We start from the raw sequence: 25,124 nt of genomic DNA on the forward strand, positions 1-25,124 counted from the left end.
CTGCGGTCAAAGCACTGAACAACCTACGTTTCAGAGAGCTTTCACGACTTGCAACAACAACAGAATTCAACAGAAATTATAAGAACAATATGCAGTAAAAGTTAATAACTTGTGTTAAAGAAAAAAAAAAACTGTAATGGGACAAATTGGGCAATCAGATTTATCTGCATAACAAAGTTAAAAATAAACAAAATCAGATTATATTCTACGAAAATAATTAAGTTAAAAAAAAAAACCTTCCTGGCCATCACCGAAAAAACCTTCTTGCTGAATATAAGTAATTTTTGCCACTACTCGATGGTCTTATTGTTTTAAAAACTAAGAACAAAACCAATAGTGTAAAAAGTGTGAATAAGAAATTAATGACTGTACATTTTATTTTCTGAGAAAAATAAACAATATGTCCCTAATAAATTAGTCAGTACGATGTAACGAAATAGTTCACTAAAATTGAACTGGTTTTTTTTTTTCATTAAAAATGCAACAGAAAAAGAAAAATTCCTTGATGATAAATTTTTACACCAAAATAATGAAATAAAAATATTTGATAAATGGCAGTAACAGATAAAAGAGAATTAACACCAAAATTAACTTCTTAATCAAACATGACTAATATATATAAAATTTGTTTCCCAGAATTATCAACAATTACAGTAAAGTTGAAAAAAAATAAAAATTACATCAAAGAAATAGTAGTAGTAAGTCGCGTTTATGAAACAGTTAACATGGTTCAGTTCGTAAACTATGCAAGCATTTTACACCAAAAAATCACAAACTCATAACAATGGAGCAAAATGTTAAGATCTAATGCGCCTTACATTCCACTGACTCTGTACAAGAAAATGCAACTTCAAACATAATTATCTTTGTAAAACTTGCAAGTCTTGAAAATAATTGTTTTTTTATAATTACGATTTAAAATTAATATCCAAGATCAAAACAAGGGCGACTAAACCTTTAGAGTAAAGAAAAATAGATTCAATGTGAAAAAAAACTTAGATCATTGAAGTTTAAGACGATTAAAATTTACAAAATAAACTTACGTTCAAGTGAGAAAGTATTCAACAAATTTTTTCAGGGGTGTCAGTGACTGTTTAATAGATAGCCGAACCAACCAAAGTGATGTACTCGAAAAGAATTTGTCGAAAAAATTGTTTAATTGCAGGTTAATGAAATCCACTTACCTGGGTCCGTTCGATTGGGTATTCAAAGAAAAGAAGAAATATACTCCTCCTTAACACAAATTAGGACGGATGACTTTAGATTTTAATTTAACTCCTAGTTACTTGACCACCTATCACAAGATGGCGATTACAACGGGTTTCGTTCATTTCTTCTTCCTACACTTCTGGATCAATATATGACGTCATTGAAGAAACCATTTCCAATCAGTTGGTGCTAAATTTGAATTGAAATTTTACTTATACTATCAGTTAAGTAATTTTTATGAATAGTCTTTATTATTATTAGCATTAGGTGCATTGCCGTTTTCAGAATGATGAATTAAATTATTACTAATTATAGGTATCTGAAAACTTATGTAAACTCACGAGGTAATAGCAATTATGTTTTTTGGATTAATAGACACACACACACCCACATATATGAAATATATATAGCTCTGAATTAAAATTTGATTTTAAATAAGAATATCAGTTTTTAAGTAACCATACTATTTTTTTATAATAATTATTATTTCTATTTTAAAAAAGTTGATTTAATAAAATAATGTAAAAAAAAAAAATTGTAACCTCAGAGAGGTTTAACCTTTTCGGATTTAAACTTTGTTTTCTTTCAAAAGAGTAGAGGTTTTTCTTCTTATATTTAGGTTCGATTTTGTTGTTTTAATTTGCCTTTTTTTTTTTTTACTTCGATAATTCTGTTCTTGTTTAGTGTGTGTTGTAAGTGTTCTGGAACTGTTGTGTTCCTGTATCACGCCTCGTACCTTCCAGAATCTGTTTTCGTAAAAAAAAAATTGTAGTTGCTAGGATTTTCATTTTGATAACAAATGTTATTAATAGTTATATTTCAATTTTATGTTGGCATAAACTTTTGACATTAGTGCCATTCTTACGCAATAGTTCTTAAATGCTATTGGAGTTATCATTTTAAAAAAATGGTTAGTATTTCTATAAAATAATTGTTTTCCAATATTTGATTGTTAATATATGTATTTTATATTATCAAAAATGCTTTTTAAAACATGAAAATTACGAAACGGCATATTGTTGAAGTTAATATTTTTTATTTTTAAAGATAAATGATAAGTTTGCTGTTTTAAAAAATTAAATACGATTTTTTTTTACAAACGTTCACAAATTGTGAGTTATGGATTCCTCCTTGGGTTGTAAACCAATTTACTTGTAATAAATTGCCAGTCATTTTATTTATTTATTTATTTTAACCCTTTTTCTTTCAGGCAGTTACATTACATACCGATGTTGGAGATATAAAAATTGAATTGTTTTGTGAAATGTGCCCTAAAGCTTGTGAGGTATGTAAAATATTATTTCTTTAAGATCAATTCTTCATAAGAAACATTTTATAATTGGAAATACTGAATTTTCTGAAATTTTGGAAGCCTTAGTGCCTCTTTTATAACAGATCTTGTCGTACTTTTTTCAAGCTTTATAGAATTTTAATTTATCGTTTACCACTGTAAAGGAGTGGTCCGATTCTATGCAATCCAAAAGTCTGGACCGTAAATTTGTCCCAAGACAAACGAAAGTCGAAGAAATCTAGGGCATAAGTCTTACCTCAGCACTAAAATACCGTAACCAAGCAATAATTTCGGTTTCTATTATATTTGTTACGCATAAGAAAGACAATTCTAACAAAGTAGATATCAATTTATTTTTAAAAAATCCAACCTTCGTGTAAAAGATTTTATTTTAGGGCGCGTTAATGCGTACGATGTATCGACGACTGCAGTTCTTTGAATGTACTGTCAGCCTCCGGGCACTAAGAAGTGTTACAAACAACACTCTCCATCATCGGTCATTGAGTTGAAAAAAGGTCCTTGGTAGAGAAAATCTGAGTGCCGACAGCTGTTTTTATGATTATTAATTTCCTTTAACTCAGCGTTTGTATGCCTTTATATAGAGTACCACATCATGTCTTTACAAATTTTAATCAAAACATTGACGGAAATTTCTATGTTCTGAAATTATCGATTTCTGAATTGGAACGTACATGTTTCTTGGTAGAATTATTATTAAAATTAATAATAACTATAATTATCATTACTAACATTGAGCATAGTGGGTACATAGAACCTTTTATATTAAGCTTATATAAAACGAAAGAAATAGAAAAGCGTGTGCTACTGTGACGAAGCCCCTCATCTTCTCATCAACAATCAACAACAGAATACCGAGATAGTACCACCAAGTTCAAGTAGTATGTATGTTGTGTGGCAATTATTGGAAATGAGCCATTCTTTGCTATCTGAAACTGTAGCAGCATGCACAGATAATTATATCTTGGGCAAGTTATGTAATGATATCGCTTTTTGGCATCGCCTTCCCTTTTGTTGGATAATTGTAAATGTTTGTGCGCCGTAAAAGCACAGTTGTTTACGCACAAAACGCTCTTCCTTTGAGGCGTACATAAGCCAGAAATGTTATATTTTAAGGGATTAAATGCATGGTTGGATCCTCCTTAATGCTGTCAAATATCTGATTGATTCTTATCTGATTGAGTACGCTTACTTTCACTAATCTTCTTAAATTTTGATTAAACTCCTTGAATAACTGGACTGTTTTATGCTGAACTGACTATAATCTTTTACTCTTTTTTTTCTTTCCAGAATTTTCTAGCTTTATGTGCTAGTGATTATTATAACGGATGCATTTTCCATCGCAATATTAAAGGATTTATTGTGCAGACTGGCGATCCTACGCAATCAGGAAAAGGAGGTAATTCAATTTGGGGGAAAAAATTTAAAGATGAATTTAAGGAGAGTCTTAAAGTTAGTAATCTAACTGGATTTTATTATTATTTATTTATTTTTATTTTCCATAATTTTGTTAATTATTTAAAAAAACAAATTTTGCATTTGCTTCACAGCACAATGTAAGAGGAATAGTGTCAATGGCTAATAACGGACCGAATACGAACGGAAGTCAATTTTTCTTTACTTATGCACCTCAAGCTCATTTAGATTTGAAGTACACAATATTTGGAAAGTAAGTTTTTTAGAAAATATAACATTTATTATTGGTTTAAATTGAAGAGGATGTAGATATTGTTAAAGAGGAAGTGGTACCAAATCCTCTTTCCCTAGGGTGCCACAAGTTTTTTTATTTTTTTGTAGGTATTTTTTTGCCGATTATGTTTTGCAGAAGTTTATAACAGCTAGTAAGGTTTCGTTTTACTCCCAGTTTGTTTGTATTGGCTTACCTAAAAAACTGATTCAACCGATTTTGCACCACGATTTTTTCATTTTTAGGGAGTAAGCTGCTTCTAAAATTAATGGATTTAAACCACAAAAAAACTGTGGGTTATCTGTAGGAACGTGACTTCATCTAGTGCTCCATATTCTTGGATTGAGCATTTTAGCAGTGATTCTTAGCACTAACCCCCCCTCCTCCAAAGTTCAGGAAAATTGGATTTGTCCCACGAAAGTAAAACTGCCATCTTCGTGCGTCATGATTCTCAGAGCTGCCGAGAAGTATTGCAAATCAATTTACGCCCCAACATGCGCGCTTGCCGCTTTAAGAAACGACTGATTTTTGTATTATCAACTATGAATTATTTCTTGCTTTGAAAAAAAAAAAGAATAAATTTCTGCAATTAGACAAAATTTTGAATTAGGCTAGACTGTCCCGTACAGAGAAAGCGGATTAACCACTTCTTCAGTAATCTTGGTGTCCCTACGGGTATGTCACCTTGATGTACATAAAAGGGGGGTCTGCAGAGATAGTTGATGAGTACAACTGCTTGGATTCTGCGATAAAAGATTAGAATGTTAAACTCTGTCCGCAATCTGCTTACTCCCCAGACCTGTATCCTCTGATTATCACCTCTTTTACACGATAAAAAAAAAATAAATAAATACAAATATGGCGAACATTTTAGAGTCTGTTACACGAAAAAGAATACTTGGTACCAGTAGGGCATCGAATTTTCAGCCATCAATACGTCATACATTCGCCGTCCATACGTCATACAAATTTCAACAAGAAAGCTAAATACAAGAAGTGAAAACAAACCGAATTTTGAATTGTAAGATTTAAAACATCCGAGTCTTTTGTTGCACCCTAGTTGTAGTCAAAAGAAATTAGTATAAATAATATTAATTATAAGAAAAATACAAAAACTACTTTAAAATATTTTATTTTACAAATTATTTCATATCACAAAAGACCTTCCTTCCCAGATGCATCCCCGTGCTACCAGGCGAGTCCACAGGCTGCGGACAGTGGGACAGCCATCAGATATGGTGGTTAGCTGCGAAATAAGCAGGCTTGCCTGACGAATAAGCAGTCGCGGACAAGGGGGCACATCGGTGGGCTACTGGTGACGCAGGCAGACCTACAAAATAACCTCATAACCCTATGAAGATGTGCGACAGTGGCGAGTTAGCGCCGCCACTTTAAATTAAGCGCTTTGTCTGGGGGGATGGTCCTCTATAGCCTTGGTCGGCAGCCATCTAAGGGTACGTTTACAACGGAGCTGTGAGTATAGATGATAGCAGAGATGATAACTGATAGAGTAAAATATAATCGCTGATTAGTGTGCACAACGGAGCTGTGATACATGCAACATGTCGAGTAGTGAAGAAGAGTTTTTATGTTCACCAGCAACCAAATGGTATATTTAAAAAAAAAAAGATGTAGAAAATATCATGTACATACCATAAATAAAAAAACGAAGTACTTTGGGCGAATTTCACTATTTATATAAGGAACTTAGAAATTATCCGGATCGTTTTTTTGAATATGTGAGGATGGGTCCAACCACATTTGACTAAATTTTAGAAAAAATAAGGTCAAAATTAAGAAAAAGTAGGAAAAATTGTCATGGAAATCCTATAACTATAGAAGAAAAACTAGTGATAACTCTGAGGTAAGGTTATATTGAGGAAAAACAAATAAATACACATAAAAATAAATGTAAGCACGATTTAAAAAACAAAATATTGTTTAAAAGTAAATAATAAAATAATAACCAAAAATAATGAGTAAAGACAGCACTAATTAATTTTTCTACCTCCATTTTGAAGCTCCGATACTGGAGTTCAGCTAGCAGAAAAATGAAAAATTCAATTCTATCATCTATGCTCGTTTATACCAGCGAGTATGAGTCACTAGTCGAAGCTTCGTTGTGCACGCTCACATAAGAATGTACTAGGTTATTCTATAAGCGCTGATGCATCACTGCTATCATCTCCGCTATCATCTATGCTCACAGCTCCGTTGTGAACGTACCCTAAGGGAAGGAAATCCCTGATAGAAAAACCCTGGTCCTCCAGGTTGGGGGTTGGGCGAGGGGTTAACAGCCCCTCCTCAGAAAAATATTATTGTTATGAATCCACAAAGTACAGCAAATACCCGGACGGATCTAAGGCAAAGACATCGGCATGGAAAAGGACAATTCTTAAGGCTTGCCACCTGGAATGTGAGGAGCCTATTTAAAGTGGGGGCAAGCAGAACATTGGGAAAAGTTTTGAAAGACTACAAGGTAGATATACTGGCTATTCAGGAGATAAGATGGGGAACTATTGAAATTATGGATTTGAAGGAATATACAATAATTAATAGTGGTCATAAAGAAAACAGATTAGGCACAGGATTTATGATAAAAAAGGCATTGAAGCATACATTACTGGCATACAAAAATATAAACGAAAGGTTATGTACAATAAGGCTGAAGGGGAAGTTCTTTAATATCTCTATCAGCGCTCATGCGCCAACGGAAGATAAAACGGATGAAGACAAAGATAAGTTTTATGATGAACTTTCTAGAGAATATGATAACCTACCAAGTTATGATGTAAAGATGGTACTTGGGGACCTAAATGCCAAGATCGGCAAGGAGCCAGCTTTCAGGCCTACTATCGGAAGTCATAGTAAGCATGATGTAACGAATGACAATGGCATCCGCGTGATAGATTTCGCTACAGAAAAAGGAATGATTATTAGCAGCACAAAATTTCCTCACAAGGAGATACATAAGGAAACGTGGACGTCTCTAGATGGACATACGAAAAATCAGATTGACCACGTATTAACTGAGGCAAGACATGCATCGGATGTGATGGACGTGCGTAGTTACCGAGGAGCGGATGCTGAGTAATAGTGCCTTATCGACAAAAATTGGCAAAGAGGAGCAGGGGCTCTATGGAAAGAATGGCGCTATTCAATACAGACAGATTGGTCGATCCCGAAGTTATGGGAGAGTTTCAAGAAAGGATAAAGAACAAACTGAATAATAGTGACGAGGAAGTCGAAGATGGAGTGCCATATAGGTGGAGTAGGATCAGGGGAGCGATCACAGCGGCTGCGGAAGATGTCCTCGGAAGAAGAGAGAGGGGAGAAATTAAAAATAATTGGTATGACGAGGAATGCGAAGCTGCCCTCAGGGAAAGGAATTAGCAAGAAAGAAAGTGCTGCAAAGGAATACTAGAGCCAGTAAAGAAAACTATAAGAACAAGAGAGGCGGCTAAGACAATATGTGGGCAGAAGAAAAGAACCTGGGAAAGAAAGAAATTGGAAAAGCTGGAAGAAGTGTTCTCCAGTAAGCAATCAAGAAAATTTTATAAAGGCATAAAGGAAATAAAAAAAGGTTTCCAGGCAAATAGTAACATGTGTAAAAGCGAGGAAGTTTGATCACTGACAATAGAAAACTGTTGAACAGGTAGAGTAGCTATTTTGAAGGAATGCTGAATGTAAACCGGAATGAGACAGAAGAGGGAGTCTCAGAGAATTTATTAGGCATGCCAGGTGAAGATACGGAAGAAGTTGATTTACCAGATAAGGAAGAAATATTGGAAATCATAGCTACGTTGAAAAACCACAAAGCACCAGGTCTAGATGGAATTAACCCTAAGAAATGCCAGAAGACTGGGCCACAGCAGCCATTTGCCCAATTTATAAGAAAGGAGATAAGCTGGAATGTAACAATTATAGAGGTATTGCCCTATGGGATCTGTGTATAAGGTACTAACAGTACTGCTGAGTCGTAGACTATCATTATGGTCAGAGGAGATATTGGGCGAATATCAATGTGGTTTCCGGAGTAATCAGTCAAATATTGATCACATTTTCTCCTCGAGGCAAACCCTAGAAAAAACGTATGAATATGATATAGACCTACATCATCTCTTCATAGATATTAAGCAGGCATACGACTCGGTCGATAAGAATGAACTAATGAAAGTTCTGGTTAATCTGGGTATTCCTAAAAAGTTAGTACGACTTATAAGGATGACGCTAAATAATAGTAAGTGCAAAGTTAAGATACAAGGGAGGCTGTCTGAAAAGTTCGCCGTTGATAGTGGCCTAAGACAAGGAGATCCACTGTCACCTATACTTTTCAATCTTGTATTGGAGACTGCGGTAAGAGCCATTCGTACTAATCCGAATGGTACGATTTTAAATAGATTGACACAACATTTAGCCTACGCGGATGATGTTGTGATCACAGCAAGGAATAAAGCGGCACTAGCAGGATCCTTTCAGGAATTTGAAAGAGCAGCCAAAAAACTGGGACTTCGAATTAATTTCGAGAAAACTTTGTATATGAAGTCGTCTAGATCCCCATTAAATAGGGAGAATATCCAACTGGGAGATTATTCCTTTAGAGCAGCAACTCAGTTCAAATATTTGGGGACCATTTTGACTGAGAAAAATGAAATAGAACAAGATATAAAGGCTAGAATTACTGCAGGAAATAGGTGTTATTTCTCCCTACGGAAAACTATCTTGTCCAAAACGATGTCACGAAGAGCTAAATTGCTAGTTTACAAGACCATTATCCGACCGGTAGTTACCTATGGCTGTGAAGCATGGGTATTGACCAAGGATAATGAGCGTCTTCTAAATATTTGGGAAAGAAAGATTTTAAGAAGAATATTTGGTCCCGTAAAAGTAAATAATATTTAGAAGATCAGGACTAACAATGAGCTTCGTGACATATATGGCGAACCAGATCTGGTTTGTTTCATTAAAGCCGCCAGATTAAGATGGTCGATGGAGACTCCGTGCTTTGGAGAGGGACGAGTGGGATGCTGTGCTGAAGGAGGCCAAGGTCCTTACAGGACCGTAGCGCCCTATAGTAAGTAAGATTTAAAACATACGAGTCTTTTGTTGCACCCTAGTTGTAGTCAAAAGAAATTAGTATAAATAATATTAATTATAAGAAAAATATAAAAACTACTTTAAAATATTTTATTTTACAAATTATTTCATATCACAAAAGACAAAAAAAAAATTAAAATAAATGGTTCTTATGTGCAATAAAATTGTTTCAAATTTAATTATTCTATTTCCAGAGTAATAGATGGTTTTGAAGTACTTGATGAGCTCGAAAAACTGCCAGTTAATTCGAAAACTTATAAACCATTATCTGATAAAAAGATAAACAGTATCACCATCCATGCTAATCCGATTGCTGGTTAGTTTGTATATCTGAATGTAATTATTTTAATACAAAACTTTATTTCTTTATATTTTTTGTAAACATTGTATAAAATAAAAGTCACTCATTTCATAAACTTTTTTTTTAAAAAAACCTTTATATAATTAATAGAATTAACAAAGTATAAAAATAAATATTAAAAAATGGTTTTTTTCCTAAATAAAAAAATAATAATAAATAAATTATGCAAATGACTTAGCTGGCAATAGATCTTCATAAAACCCTTGTAGTCTTTTACTTTCTGGATCAAATGGGCTCCTTAGATAAATTTCTGCTTTATGCCTGTTACCTAATACTTCCACTTCATATTCACCTGATGTTATAAAGTCTAGCGTTACATTTTCACCATTTGGATTTCGGATATATCTGAAATGGAGTAAACGTCCTCTTACTTTGATTTCAGTATGATCAAAAGCAATGAGTTTTTCTATTACTAAAAGAAATATCCGAAGATATGTTACATTAATCCGCGTGCATATATCACGATGAGTTTTTATTAAAATTGAACTTTAAAATTCAAATCATTCCATAAAATTTAAAGACTAACCCTTGTGCGATACTGCATCCTAAAGCATATCCATACTCTCCTCTTCTTAGAATGCCTACCACCTCTCCATTCCTCCACAATGTTTCCATGCCATATAATGGAACAGGGCTGTAACCAGTTTCATTTGTTATTAAGTCTTTTTACGTTGTTTATAAAATTACTTTAAGGTGGCCGTCATCTAGATTATCATGTAGAAAATTTTTGGATCATAATCCAAATTTGTGGTTTTAGGCATAATCTATCATCTAAGGACCATAATTTTTTTTCTTTGGCAGATGTTTGAAAAGTCGTACGAATTCGACATAGACGTAAGGGAAGGGTCCATATACAATTTTTTGCAACCTTTGGTAACGTGTTATAGTTACCAAAACAGGGTACTTAACAAAGGCTTTACAAAAACATCACAATACATAGGAACAGTAAAGGAGATTATAGGAACAATCTTCGAAAATGTGCATTGGAGAATTAGAAGACAGTATTAAAATAAGTAAGTAGAGTCATCGTCTAATTTTCCAGGCTTAATGTACAATTTACCAATTAGATGTCATGGTCAGGGGCCTAAGCCTATACTTTACTATGAATATTCTGTCTAACAAATAAAAAGGAGCTACATGCGAGATTCAAACTGGAGATCTCCCATTTACAAATCCACGCTTCATAATCATTAGAAGGAGAAAAACGACTTACAGAAATGTCTGGAATATTTTGTTGAAAAAGATAAGGACCTTTATGAACTTTTTTTTTATGAAGTCCAATTAACAATAAATAATCGAGAATAATGGTATAAATAATAAATATTAAGAATAATTAATTACTTAAAAATTAATAACAATAATCAAGAAAAGTTATCATTTCTCTCTTTCTTGATTATATTCGATTGATTCGAGTGATAATACTTGAAATTAATTTACTTTCAAATTCTAACAACAATATAAAAGTTATTGAGGAATTGAAAACCAGAATTTAGGAATAACTTACTCGCTAATTGTAACGAAGACATGACGTTTCTTAATTCCATTGTTTAACGCATCTTGGACAGCTTCTTTCCCTAAATATTCTCCATCGCTACGACATGTATGATCCAGACCTGCTTCAACTGGATTATCTTCGACGCGTACATCAGAATTCCATAGCCTGTAGCCTGTATATATATATTAAACATTTAAAAATAATGTTGATTTTTATAGATTTCAAATTTTTTAATTCAAAATCATAATCACCTTTCTCTGAGCAAAGTGAATAAAGAGCTCTGAAACCAGCATGTCTTAATCCGAATTTTCTACCTTGTTCCCATATTGCAAGATAGACGGGCAAGCAAGCATGCATAGGAACATGTAGTTCCCATCCTAGTTCACCTACAAAGCTAGTCCTCATAGCTCGAATCTGGTGTCCGGCTAATTTTACTATTCTCGATGTACCATATGGAAAAGCATCATTGCTTAGATCGCAGTTAATTAAAGGCTCCAATAATTCACGACTAGAAAAGTGAAATGACATAAATTAGAAATTTGTGTACTATTTAAATTAATTTTTCGACTCCTTGTTAAAACTTAATTTCAGCTGACTAAATATATCTGCGAAATAATGGAATTTAAAGTAACATTATAGCCTACATTACAGCTTTATCAAATTTGAAATTTGAATTTTCATTTTGAGAATAAATGTTTTGGGGTGCGCTGAATATGAAAAAAAGTTTTTCAGAAATAAGTAAGGGGGTAGTAGCATTATTTTAGAAACAGAAAACAGCACTGAATGTTCAAATTTCGTATTTCATTTAGTTGCAATAAGAGAAACCAAAAAAGGTTTCTCCATAAGTACTACTGTACAAAATGGATTTTTGGTACAAGTTCATAAGAGCATTAAGGAAATGAGAATGTGATTAGGTTGGCCAAATTAAAGCTCTTGACTCAGAATCTACTGAACGTTTCCGAGAATAGTCAGCATTCATACTTATGGATAAGTTCGAAGGAGACTCAGTCCAAAATGCAGATTGGAAGTCATGATAAGAAGATTTTGTTGGAAGAGTGCTACCCACCCTAAAGCTCTACCTTTTTTTTTCAGGCTTCAACTTTGGGACAACTTTCTCGGGAGTTGGATGAAGGGTGTATAGGCATCAGGTAGTTCACAGAAATTTGATTAGTTGAGAACTGTAGAAAGAGAAAGTTTGAATGTTCACTAAAGACGAAAATTTATAGAAAGAAAGTAGACACTGGAAAAAATAAATAAATAAATAAAGATTTTTCAAACCTCGCCGGCCCTTGAATCGCCAATAATCCAATTTTGGATGACATATCTGCAATATCTACTTTGAAACCTTTCTCTTTAATCACTGACATTATGTGAGCTCTAGTTTGGGATGCTGAAGCACCTCCAGCCACTATAAACATTCCTTTTCCCTGAAAAACAAAAAAAGTGATAAGTACTTTTGGGCTTCTCTGATTGAAACAAGAGCAGCTTTCTTTCTTGGCCAGAAACACAAACATACAAAATAATGTATTACCTTAAATATTGGATCAGCTTGTGTTCCACTTCCAGAAGTAATTGGCGTCACCAAGAGGTCAGCTTCGATTCCTCCTCGTTTATTCAGCAAACAAGAATACACTGCCCTTCCATATGGTACATATGTATCAGCGGTGAATAACCAATTGGCAGCTTTTTGCGTTTCCGGCCCGACCATGTACATTTTACAAAAGTATGAGAAGTCCATCATTACTACTTGTTCCCGACAGGCTAGACATTCAGAACCAATCTAAAAAAAAATATATATATATATTTTAATATCCATTTGCAAATACTATTTTTGGCGCTAAAAAAAAAGGAGCAAAAATTGAATAAACATACTGCCATATGATGTTTTGAAAAACCAAATGTCTTTTCACCTTTTTGTAACTTAAAATATCTTTTATCAAGATTTTTTTGACAACCATAGGCTCCATACCAATCGTACGGTGGTACTGGTGTATAACCATGAGGATTAAACCATCCAGGTCTTTCGTGCCCTTGGGCTTCCTCAAAGACTGCACCAGCTACCAGTAATTCCTTAAAGAAAAAACAAAAATTGTGATTTCATTAATGAGCTAAGTTATTTCAAAAAGGTTAATGTTTCTCTCTAATTCATAATGAGAGGGAACGTTGTAATCGTGTTAAATTTTTGAAATTGACTTTTCAACTGACAAATGTTTTTTGCTCTCTTAAAAGAAGAAAACGTTTCTAGCCCTGATTCGTTCTCAGGAACTGCACTGGGGTTTAAAGAGCTATGTGAGTTATAACGATGTTATTGGAAGAATGTTATAATCGTTTCCAAATGATATCTGAAAAATGGGCACCAAATAGTACCTGAAAAAGTTGAGTACCATTTAAAGTTTTAAAAAAAAAAAAAAAAAAAAAGACTTCCTCATTGCCTATTATTAAGTTACCGAACATTCTTTTCATCGTTTTTAGCCCATATTTTGAATGTGTTGTGTTCAAATAGAATATCTCAAAACTAAACACAATACATCAAATTTAGTATTTCGTTTGGTAACTATTCTTGTTTCTGCTACTAAGATGTTGGCCCAAATCCCTTAATCAGAAGCATGACTTTACTGAAGTGATTAACACAGTTTCTTTAAATTCTATTTTATCACCTACTTTGCCGATAATTTTATTTAGAAGCACTTGTTCAGGAAAGTAAATCTAGATGTTTATTAGTAAATCCTGGTTTGTGGATTTATTCTGACAATTAATTGCTAGTAAAAAGTCTGTTTTGAACATCGACATTAACGTAACTTCCTCTCACTAGTACACTACAATTAAGAGAAGATCATAATAACAATAAAAAAGATAATAACAAAGTTTACAATAGATTTAAAAACTTGAGATTTTAAAATTAAGTTAGTTATTTGAAAAAACTTCAATAAAAAATATTTGTATCTACCTCATAGAATGGATCTTGTTTTAGGTTTCTACCTGCCAATGGTTGGTCATGAGGAAATACAATTTTATAATTATTAACATAACTTTCATGGCACCTTTCTTCTGCCCAGACTTTGTTACCCAATTGTTCTGGAGTAAAGCGTCTGGAAAAGTGTTATGTATCAGGTGAGAATTGTGTAAATGTCAAAGCACAGTTTACAGATGGTTGACTTTTTTCTTTTTGTAGCTCATAGTGGATTTTAAGTCTTCAAACCTTATATCAAAGCTGTACATATGTACATCCGGTCTGCCATTAATTATCCATTTAGCCAGTTCTTCTCCACATCCTCCACTCAGCACAACACCGGCTGCGTTAAAACCACAACTGTGATAAAGTCCTTTCAGCCTTGGATCCTCTCCTAAGATTTAAATTTAGACACACAATGAATTAACTAACTTATAGTAAATATTGAAAAATCGAATATATATCTACTTCAATACATAATTTAACCTAATAATGGTTTTAGATCCGGTGAAAAGCATTCTGAGCCACATACTGTAGTGTTAATGCCAGCCGTTTCAAAACATGGTACCATTTCAACTGCATGTTGCATATGAGTTTCGAATACTTTCCAGTCTAATTCAAATAGATCGAAAGCATGATCTTCGGCCATCTAGAAAATTTTTGAATTACAAAAAAAAAAAAGTAAAGATTCAATTTATTATTAAACTTTTAATATTTTACAGAAAGTTGTTACCAAAAGATTGTAGAAGGGAAAGTACATAAAATAAGTACATAAAATATTAATAATATTTCATTATTTATGAGACAAAGATGCAACGATGAACAGGCTGGTACTAGAAGGTCTTTATCAGGGAATGGTAGACATCCTTAGTGCAATTAAAGACTAAGCCATAGCTACAAGATATTTTATTCGTTGCATATTAAAGGACCCGGAGATTTTGTGGTAATGGCCCAGAAAGAAAACTCAACGTCACAATATAGTATGGCGTTAGCTAGTCCAACTCTTAATGAGATAGGAACTGGCTGAAGGTAGTTGAACCCTCCTATGAGTATGAACCATTTGCAGACATCAGATTCTTTGGCAGAGGATCGTCTTCACTGATTTAAATTAATATAAACAACAGCAACAATACAAATAAGTTCATTATCTAGGCACAAAGGTTGGTATTCTTTTCGACCACAATAACTTTTGTAACAACCTAAGTAGTTAGTAGTAATTTCTAAATTACCTTCTCTAGCAAGATTGGATTATGTTCAAAACCACCAACGCACAATGTATCACCTTTAACTCTGAAATATATCCTACCATCTGAATCTCTTAGATTTGGAAGACCTACTACATTAGGTATAGGATTGCTGACAACATAGGCATGTTTGAGAGGGCATACTGGTAATTGTAAGCCAGTTAATTGTTCTGTAATTTGTCTAGCCCAAGCACCTATAAATAGAGTAGTAGTTTTAACAAATAAATTTCTGTATTTATTAGACAGAATCTTTAGTTGAAACAGAAATATTATTTTATTTTATTTTATCATTACCTGCAGAATTTACTACGCATTTTGTTTTTACAATACCATTTTTGGTTTGTACGCCTTCTACTTGTTTGAATCCATATTTGCTTTTACCAATTATAATATCAGTTACGGGGCAGAATTCGTAAACCTGTTGATATATACACTTATTTAATCATGATAAATTTAAGGTTTAATTCATGAGAGCAGTGAAAAAGTGATAAATAGTGAACAATTATAGAGTGACACCATTGGGTGCCTTCTCCAATCTTACATCCGACATTATGATTCAATTTATCATATTTACTTGTTGCAACAATTACTGCAGTTTTACCTTACAATAAAAGATTCTAAAAACAATTCATACTAAATATTAATTTCGTTTGGAGCGAACTCCTTCTACATGGGTTTCATTTGCTAACTTAAACTATAACCATTAGTTACAGCCAATAATATTTCAGCATTTCAGTCAATAATAATAACTGAAATTGGCAATATTCTTTCTTCCTTCAGGATTAAAGAATCATTCACCAAAATCAATGAACAATTAAACTGTAACTAAACGCAAGAGACTGGAGAGGGCTGCAACGTAATTATGGAATAACGTATTTTATCATTAATGTGATTATGAAATCCTCTACCTCGGCTCCGGCTTGTTTTGCTCCGTGCATAACGGCTTTACAAAACATCGAAGGATCTACCACACCGTCGCTTGGACAATACAGTGAACCTTCAATCGTTTCAGTGTTAATCAATGGGAACAATTTTTTTGTCTCTTCTGGAGTTAATATTGCAGTTTCAATTCCAAAATTCTTTGCTAGCGTTCCCATTCTTCTGTATTCATCCAGTCTGATCTAAAAACAAAAAATGTATTTTTTTTTAAATTTTTTTTTTGAAAAGAGAATGTCATTATTTCAAACTACCTATTATAGGAGTGTAGGATTTTGGAACTGAGATATATCACGCGAAACTATCAAATGAGAAACTAAAATTTACCAATTTAAAGGCTGACCGGAAGTGTTTCTTTACTGAATAGATTGTTTAGTTTTTTGATTAATTCAAATTTCCTCGTAACATGTTCCTACGATTATAATTTAAACTTTGTGTAATGATAATAAACATAAAAATATAAAACTATATATTACAGCCAAAGATCTCCTTCCAGATTAGTTTAGGGGTAGTAATCGTTTGTATCTCATTTATAATTGTAGTAATTGAAACTAGATGAAGAAATGAGATTGTTGTAAACCAGAAATTTTACCTTTGATCGGGCCACATAAAGTCCTCCATTATTCTGCCAACCTGGATCTTGACCGGTTTCGTTGTGCAACTTTGAAAGAATCTCTCTAGTTTTAGCCCGTAGTCTCATGTCCGTATCGCTTGCACGCATCTGCATTATAAGACCTGCACTGTGCCATGTTTCACCAGCGGTCACCTTAAAGACAAAAAAAGAGTTGTTAACATGGTTGGAAATAGATTTTAAAAAAATATCAATCAAATAGTTATGCTTAAAGAGAATCTAATTATATTTTAATTGTATCATTACCGTTTAGTATTAAATCAATTCATTAAAATGAATAACTAAAAAAAAATCTACCTGTGCCTTTTCTAAAAGTATTGCTCTCAGTCCTCTTTTTGCTAACTGGTACAGTATATTGCATCCGGAACTTCCGCCTCCTGCAAATTCATTATTAAAATTTACGATTTCTTAAAAAAAAAAAAATCGTTTATGAGAAAGGAAAAACTTATCTGAGCTGGTATTCACAAAAAAAAAAGTGCTGGAAAACTAAACAGCGGATTGATAGACATAATCTGGAGATACTACAGGACGTAAAGGGTTTCTTTGACTCTGCATGTAAATGCACCGATATTGATAGAAAAATAAATCCTCTCAAGTTGCTGGACAAAGAGGATGCATCAATGATCTAGAGATATCCAATTATGAGTTCTAATTTAAGTTTCTTTAAAATATTTCATCTGATTTGATGTAATTGCGTGTGGTAATAAAAATATTACTTTTCAACAATTATTAGTGTCATATATGGGGCTTCATTAGACCAGCATAGTAAAAAATGCACTTTAAATGGTAATTGTTGAATTGGCCAAAGTAACCCCGGCTTACAGTAGACTTTAATACAAAATGAACGAAATTATTGAGGTCATTATTAAAGTCTTCCTAAAGGGAATCGGTTTAAAATATGGCAAAGGTATCAAATAATTTGAAACTAACAGGAAAGAAGTGAATAAATAGCTGTACTACGCATAGATAAAAGACGTACTTGAGTGAAAACAAAACAATTCCATATCATACTGTGGAATCTAAAATATTATCTATATATCCTTTGGAATGACATAATATCCGCATAAAGTGAGTGAGCCTCCAGAGATTTTGCAATAAATCTCCTCGAAACAAGCCTTTTTGAGTAGCTTTGACCTTTCTTCCAATTGCTTGAATTTCTTTTAAGGGTTGCGTAGTTCGAGTTAAGTTTAGAAGACATTCGCCCTTAAAGAACTAAAGTCGCTCTCAAATTATCATTGAATCCATGTTTATCACTTGAATTGCAGTAGAAATAATTAACATTTGTTACTTACCGATAATTACTACATCTGCTGAATCCGGAAGAACTGTTGGAGTAGAAGGGGTAGTTTGTGAGGTCGACTCTTGGCGTTTCTGTGTCGTTGTTAAACATTTTGCCTGCTTTAGTAGTTTCTGATGAAATGGTAGTTGCTGGGGTGAAGTCTAAAGAAAGATTAAAAGAAATATATGACAAATACTAAAGTAAATATTAAGTGAACAATATTTTGACAAAACGGGCTTTAAAATTGGACGATAAGTTTATGATTAGCCGAACTAATAAGGGCGCAGCACGCAAAGCTAAGATGTATAGTGTTCTACTGGGTTTCGACTTTCTTGGAACTGATCTTGTATTAGAAAAAAGTCTTCTTATAATGAGTTATATTTCGAATTTTTACTAAATTATGTTAGCTGCCCGTTTACTCCAATAACTAACTCCTGACCGGTAATTTGACATATAGACCACTTTTCCACATATAGGAAAAATGCGCTATATTCAGCATAAAGGAAAAATTAGCATTATTATTATTATTTTTGTTTTCTCATTATCAACTATAGTGAGGAAAAATATTTTAAACGTGAGATTTTCCGCGTTTTTTGTTTGTTTAAAATAGATTTTATTAGCTCGAAAAATGTGAATTAACAAATTGGTCTCTGAGTATATGAGCATGTGTAGGTTTGCAATTTGATCGTTTCGCAAAAACCACCAAAATTCAATCTTCTATATCTCAATAAGTACTATGACTAAAACATTGATACTTATACCAGTTATAGAGCAAACATTTCTCTACAATTTGGTAAAGAATTCATTGAAATTGCAACAATACGAAAAGAGTTATGGAGGTATGAAATTTTACCGATTTGCAAAAAACCACCAAAATTCAATCTTCTATATCACAATAACTACTATGACTAAAACATTGATATTTATACCAGTTATAGAGCAAACATTTCTCTACAATTTGGTAAAGATTTCTTTAAAATCGAAACAATAGGAAGAGAGATATTTAGTTTTGAAATTTGACCGATTTGCAAAACCACCAAAATTCAATCTTCTATATCTCAATAACTATTCACCGTAACTCAAAAATGGAAAATTGCAGTCAATTAAAATTCAATATTTGACTTAGGTACTAACAGAGGATGCCATAATTAGATTTTAGTCAAAAGCAGTCAACCGGAAATACCACTTTACAGAATAAATTTGTGATATTCAATTATGATTACCTCTTTGATCTGATATGGATCGCGTCTTTCTAAACTGGATAAGAATTAAATATGACTAACTTTTGCAGTTGGAAGAAAATTAGTAAGTTGGAACTTTAAAATGACGTTAAAGGAAGTCGTGCGAGTTCACTGTTTTATTCCAGTTACAGAATTTTTCGGGCGACCTGTTTGGTAATTAGGATTTCACTTAAATTCCAAACCATTTTTTTTTTGTTTTCTTTGGTTTAACAATAAAACGTATATTACCACTCCTTACAACAGACATTTTCTTTTTTTCGCAACAATACTTTTGACTTTAAAGCTCATTAAGACTTCCTCTTATAAGTGTAAACACTTTGATAAAGTATAATTTAAAAAGGAATGTTTAATAACTGATTAAAGAGAGAGAGAAGTGAAAGAAAGAGAGCGACGGAACGATACCTTGACCTTTCTTTAAAATGTTATGAATTCTAATTTTTTAGAAGAAATTCTTTCTTGAAAGCAATTTTAGTACGAATTGCTAAGTAATAATGTTTTTCTTATTTTATTCTTTTAAAATAATAATCCTAGGTATATAAAATATCATTGATCATTAAAATTGTAGTTTTTCTTATCTTTATAGAAAGGAATTTAAATTCTAATGTTAATAGGTTGTTAATTTTGCTCATTAAATATCTATTATTGGTACTACATCATTGTTTTTGATTGAAATATCATTATTTTTTAAACAATAATAATTTTCTACTTACCTTTTGATTTAATATCTTCAACATGGTCCTAATTTAAACAAAAAAAACCTATGTATGGGAAGATCTGTGAAAAATATATAAATAAAATAGTTTATTTTGTATAAAATGATTATTATTTTTTAAAGAAGCAAATTTTTAAATGAAAATTTATTTAAATTAGGTAAAATTTGATATTAAAATGAAATCTTGTTAGAACTATTAATCCAGTAGCTTGTCTCAATTTAAATACTTCACAAATAAAATTTTTAGTAACTACTGTGGTATATATGCAGGATACATCTGATTTTCTTAAATTGTTATGATTGACTGTAGCACTACTGAATGAATAAATTTAAAAATTCAATTTATTAATAAAACACGATCTCCAATTATTCTTTACTGTATCGATTTATATACATTTTTTAGAGCCTGCAATATTATTTTCGACTCTTTCGGGGGAGTAATCTAGTTCCTGATTAGCAGTATTGACGTAAGTTATATTAAGATAATGGAAGATTTTTTTTAAAGCAAGAATTATTACATCAATACAGGAAGTTAAATGTTGACTGATGAATCAATTATGTCATTGTAGACCTTAAAAAGATAATTAAATAAATTGAATGCTAGGTAAATTTCTGCGTACTTACCAATTCTTATGGTAAATTTTTCTCATAAACACATTAATATGACAATCTTTCAAGGTAAACAAACAATATAAAATATATATAAGAGGGAATCATTGAAGGGGCAGCAGACCCTGATATGGGGGACAATTTGGAGGTCAGTTGAAAAAAAACAGATTGTGAGCTTCTAGTGTAACAAACACCACTACTTGAATCAGAGATAACACATAATAAGAGACTAGTTGTTTATAACATGATTGTCCGGGAGAGACTGGATAGAGAATGGTTTAAATAGAGTGGGTTGGCTTGTCATTGGACAACTCAATAAAGAGCAGAATCGTTTAATGTTTGAATTTATTATCATGATAGGCGGGGTATTGATAGTAAGAAAAAATTATCGCCTTTTAAATAGCTATTTCTCTCTTTATTATCACTTAAATGTTATTTTTAATCAATTAAATGCACTATTAATAACAAACGAAAAATCCTCTACGTGCTACGTACTTACGTAAATAATTATTGTGAAATATTTTAACGTTTAACATTTTTTACTTCCGCTAACTATACTAGGTAAGAGGAAGTATTGCAATCTCAAATTTTTCGATATCGAGTTTCACTGAAAATGTATCCTCAGAGCCCATAAAAGTTGTTTTTAAAGACTTAAGTCATTTTCTGTGTGCAGGCATGTGTCTGTCTGTGGAGTATATGATCGGCACAACTCAAAATGAAAATTCGCCTTAGGCTAAATTTTGATACCTGGTTTAGGTTATCACTTACAGACCGGACAATAAGCTTTTAGAGCTTAATTCAGCCAACCATAAAAGTTCCGCCACTTCACTTAATCGTTTTATTCGGGGTTTTTTACAGTAAGAAAAAAAAAAAACAATTAACCTCAGATTATCTTTAATCTACTACTACACTAATTGATCATTGAGTTCAACAATTTTTATTAAAAATTATTTTCGATGAAAATATCGATTAAACGCACTTCTAGGCTACGGGTAGATTGGGGCTTTTTCTGAAGTCCCATTATAGGGAATGTGTGGACTTATTAACGATTAAATATGTAACTGAAATTCCAAATTTGCAAAGTTAGCATAAAAAATAATTATTACGTAAACTCCGATTAGGGAAAGCAAGGCAATGGTATTTTCTGTTTTAAATTGTCATTAGACCATAAATTTAGATTAGGTAGATTCCATAAGGAGTTAACCTTTTTTTTTTTTGGAGCCAAATTCTCAGATCTTGCCCAAACCATAGCAAAACCTACATAGTCTATTCGTTGTAAGACACATAAATGGTTAGGTTTTCTTAGTCAGCAGTGGTCAACGATAATCTAAATGGACTAATTAGAGTGGCTAATAATGAACTTTTTATGTGATGTTTTCATTTTTTTCGGGGAAAAATTCGCTTTGGACGTTTTGAGTTATAAATTAAAACGTAAATCAGAATCTCGCCGAAATAAGCAAGAAAGTCGTGTGTGTCACCAAATTTTTCTTTAGGATTTCCAATTTCCACGAAAAGAAAAAAATGTACTGACAGGTTCCTTTTTGAATTTGATTAAAGTTTATAAACTCAAACGAAGACCCATGGACTTAATGTGAAGTTTGTGGAAAAATTTGTAAGTATTTTTACAGTTATTGAAAGCTATACATAAGTATTGGTCTACACAAAAATTTTTGTTAAATAAAAAACAAAATTAGACGGTTATAATTAAATTTCACTGTAAACTTGTTGGAGCGAGACAAAAATGAAAAAATACAAAATCATATGTTAAAGAAATTTTAATTTGGCTTTAATTCAAGGACGATCTTGTTTACCAAGTAAAGCAGGCGATTTTTTTTTATTGTATTAAAATAAATATAAAAATAACTTGCTTTATTCGGTTATATAATCCGCTTTATTTATGATGTTAGATAAAAAAGGCAGCAAATTCTTTTGTTTAAATTCAAATGCATATATAAATGCATTGAGATCGACTGAGATGCTATATTTTTAATGATGGTTATTATAGACAAAATATTAATATTTAAAGGACACAGATATAAACAAGTTAATGAGCATTTTATTTGTTCAGTAATATTAATCAGCTATTTTAAAACAAACAGGGAAGTCAATCATTGATTGTGACCTTTTTTTTTTATTTCACAATTGAGAGGGCACCCAATGTTTGTTTTACTAAAGTGATTTGTTTATTCAATTTTTTAAATGGTAGCAAACATTTTACAATTCTTTTTGTAATTAAATCAATAAAAGTTTGTAAAAAAAATTACCCGATAAATATTTTTCCGAAAATTTGATTCATACTTGAAAGAAGTGAGAAAAAATATCTCTTATTTATCTTCTGTTATTACGCCACAAAAGCGGAATCATTGCGAACGATTAAATATTTCCATAATCACGCATCAAGGACCCTTAGAATTTAGAAAAATTCGGTTATAGAAAGTTGTGTGTGTGCGGGGGGGGGCTAGAGTACTCCAAGATTGAAATTAGTAAAAAAGCTCAAATGTGATATTTTAACTGTCACCAGGAAACGCAACAATGACGTCAAAACGAGATACCGGATGTTCCTCGCAATAAAAAAGATTCAATTGATAGGAGTTTTTCTCGAGACTTGTTGGATCCATTTCCAAATTGAACCTTGTCTTCTAAACGATCTAATTTTTAAATTTATTTTTTTTTTTTTAAAAAAAAGTGTTATTTTTATGACAATATTTTGAAGAATTTTTAGTTCTATTACGGTCGTAATTATTATTATTCTATTAATAATAATGAACTAATTAAGTTTTTCACAAGGATAAGGATCTTTTTGGAACTGACGAAAGACCGTTTTGGTACTACAACGATCGATTTAGAAATGTACTCAGTTTTATAAAATGAATATATTTGAAAAAGGGATAGTTCTTTTATAGGTTCAGACAGAAGAAATGTAGTGGGCCATGTTAAGTTTAAGTGAAAGGACATGATGCAGTTTTTTTTTTGTTCCAGTACCTTCAAACACTTTTTTACGTGTGATCTGTATCGTTTCGATATTGTAAATTCTAGCCGATGAGTAGCGAATATTTTGAAACCATTGATACCTATATCATCTATATACTCGTTTCAGAACATTCTCTACATAATCGACTAGATATTACAGGATCAAAACGACCCAGATCGCATAAAAAAAAAAATGTTTTGAAAATACTCAACAGAAACTAACAGTACCATTTCCTTTCAATGAAACTTAACACGACTGACTGAATTTCTTCTGTCTGAAACATTAACAAAACGTGCCAATTTCCCATTAACAATTAATTTTAGAAAACTGCAAATTTCCAAAATTATCCATTTCGCATGTCGTTACAGTGTGTTAAAACGGTTGTTATCTACAGTACAGATCCCAGTAAAAAAGCTCAAATTTTTCTTTAACATTGCCGTAACAGAATTAAATCTTCATAAAAATATTCTTGAGATATTCATTATTGAAATCTTAAAAACATTGTCAAAATTATGAATGTGCAAATTTTATTCATTTGGATTTGTTTTATTTTAGAAATGGACAACCTCAAACAAAACTTTGATTTGAAATAATATATTATTTAAAGTAATTTAGTTTTATGACCTTTCTTAGGTATGTGAGGTAGGGAATTACATGATATTTCAGAGTAATGTATGGCTTTACCACTTACATTCGATTAAAGAGAATTAATATGACGAAAAAATTATTATTCTGCTGAGTTCTGGAGTAAGAAGATTTATCAAATTTGTCTTAAGAGTGCACCTAACTAGAATTTAGAAAAAAAAAAATTATAATTTTTTAGAAATATAAATTATATATATTTTTTTGAAAACAAACAGTTTAACCCAATGTATATTTTATATAAATACAATTTAAACACATAATACTTAATTATTTATGTTTCTTATAGAAATAAAAAGAAGAAATACAAATTTTGAGGTTATCCTTAAATAAAAAACTAAAAAAAGAAACCAGGAATAAAATTAAAAAGTTTTAAAAATTAAACAAAAACAATCCTAGTTAATAAAAAAAAAATTATGGTTGGAATACAAAATAATTAGAAATTACAAAGAAAAAATACAGAACAATAATTCAAACATTTAAATTAACAATTTAGGGGGGAAATATTGTTTTTAAAATACTGTGGATAAAATAGCTTTTTAACCTTTAAATTTATTCACAGATAAAAATATATATAATCTTGTTTATTTGTAAGGAACAAAAAAAAACATTTATCAGCATGAAACATCTCTTTTTCATATCAATAATTTCTCATTTTAAGTTTGTAGTTGTTGTTTTTAAAAATTATATTAATAACACTGGTTCTTTACAAAATCTTTTTGATAAGAAACTGTGCAACTAATTTATATTA

The 25,124-nt window shown here is 31.7% G+C and overlaps 3 protein-coding genes and 1 long non-coding RNA gene across 8 annotated transcripts in view; 2 read left to right on the forward strand and 2 right to left on the reverse strand.

Annotated features, from left to right (window-relative positions):
- The window catches only part of nocte (no circadian temperature entrainment), a 37,328-nt gene extending 35,416 nt beyond the window's left edge, over window positions 1-1,912 (reverse strand). Inside the window, exons 1-2 of one of the 2 annotated variants that reach the window (XM_074122673.1) lie at window positions 1,768-1,912; window positions 1,185-1,398 (exon numbers count right to left, since the gene is read on the reverse strand). The gene's annotated coding sequence lies outside the window, so the exon portion shown is untranslated. Of the gene's footprint in view, window positions 1-1,184; window positions 1,399-1,751 lie in introns of both variants that reach the window. The other variant, XM_074122727.1, reaches the window with a different exon arrangement.
- A 66-nt stretch (window positions 1,913-1,978) lies between these two features.
- Window positions 1,979-9,718, forward strand: LOC141454828 (peptidyl-prolyl cis-trans isomerase-like 3). The gene is made up of 5 exons (XM_074129503.1): window positions 1,979-2,119; window positions 2,420-2,494; window positions 3,809-3,970; window positions 4,069-4,187; window positions 9,497-9,718. The coding sequence occupies exons 1-5, from the start codon at window positions 2,117-2,119 to the stop codon at window positions 9,621-9,623; spliced, it is 486 nt and encodes a 161-aa protein (XP_073985604.1). The 5' UTR covers window positions 1,979-2,116; the 3' UTR covers window positions 9,624-9,718.
- Window positions 9,379-21,047, reverse strand: Sardh (Sarcosine dehydrogenase). 3 transcript variants are annotated; one of them, XM_074123984.1, is made up of 18 exons: window positions 20,776-21,047; window positions 20,150-20,177; window positions 18,212-18,359; window positions 17,217-17,296; window positions 16,881-17,054; window positions 16,261-16,473; window positions 15,647-15,770; window positions 15,338-15,546; window positions 14,595-14,757; window positions 14,358-14,502; window positions 14,106-14,247; window positions 13,031-13,228; window positions 12,690-12,938; window positions 12,437-12,585; window positions 11,410-11,666; window positions 11,168-11,330; window positions 10,190-10,297; window positions 9,379-10,008 (listed from the first exon to the last, which is right to left on the reverse strand). In XM_074123984.1, the coding sequence occupies exons 1-18, from the start codon at window positions 20,799-20,801 to the stop codon at window positions 9,825-9,827; spliced, it is 2,760 nt and encodes a 919-aa protein (XP_073980085.1). In that variant the 5' UTR covers window positions 20,802-21,047; the 3' UTR covers window positions 9,379-9,824. The 3 variants fall into 3 exon arrangements, with proteins under 3 accessions (XP_073980085.1, XP_073980230.1, XP_073980159.1); XM_074124129.1 differs by having other exon boundaries at window positions 20,150-20,213; XM_074124058.1 differs by lacking the exon at window positions 20,776-21,047 and adding an exon at window positions 20,406-20,443.
- Window positions 21,048-21,778: 731 nt separating this feature from the next.
- LOC141455145 (uncharacterized) lies at window positions 21,779-25,013 on the forward strand. 2 transcript variants are annotated; one of them, XR_012459159.1, is made up of 2 exons: window positions 21,779-22,372; window positions 23,282-25,013. It is a non-coding gene; the product is annotated as an uncharacterized lncRNA (long non-coding RNA). The 2 variants fall into 2 exon arrangements; XR_012459154.1 differs by having other exon boundaries at window positions 24,365-25,013.
- The last annotated feature ends 111 nt before the right edge of the window (window positions 25,014-25,124 follow it).

This window comes from Rhodnius prolixus, unplaced genomic scaffold (genome assembly GCF_049639745.1).
Source record: "Rhodnius prolixus isolate KJV_2025 unplaced genomic scaffold, Rpr scaffold_1, whole genome shotgun sequence".
In the NCBI taxonomy this organism is placed as follows: Eukaryota; Metazoa; Arthropoda; class Insecta; order Hemiptera; family Reduviidae; genus Rhodnius; species Rhodnius prolixus.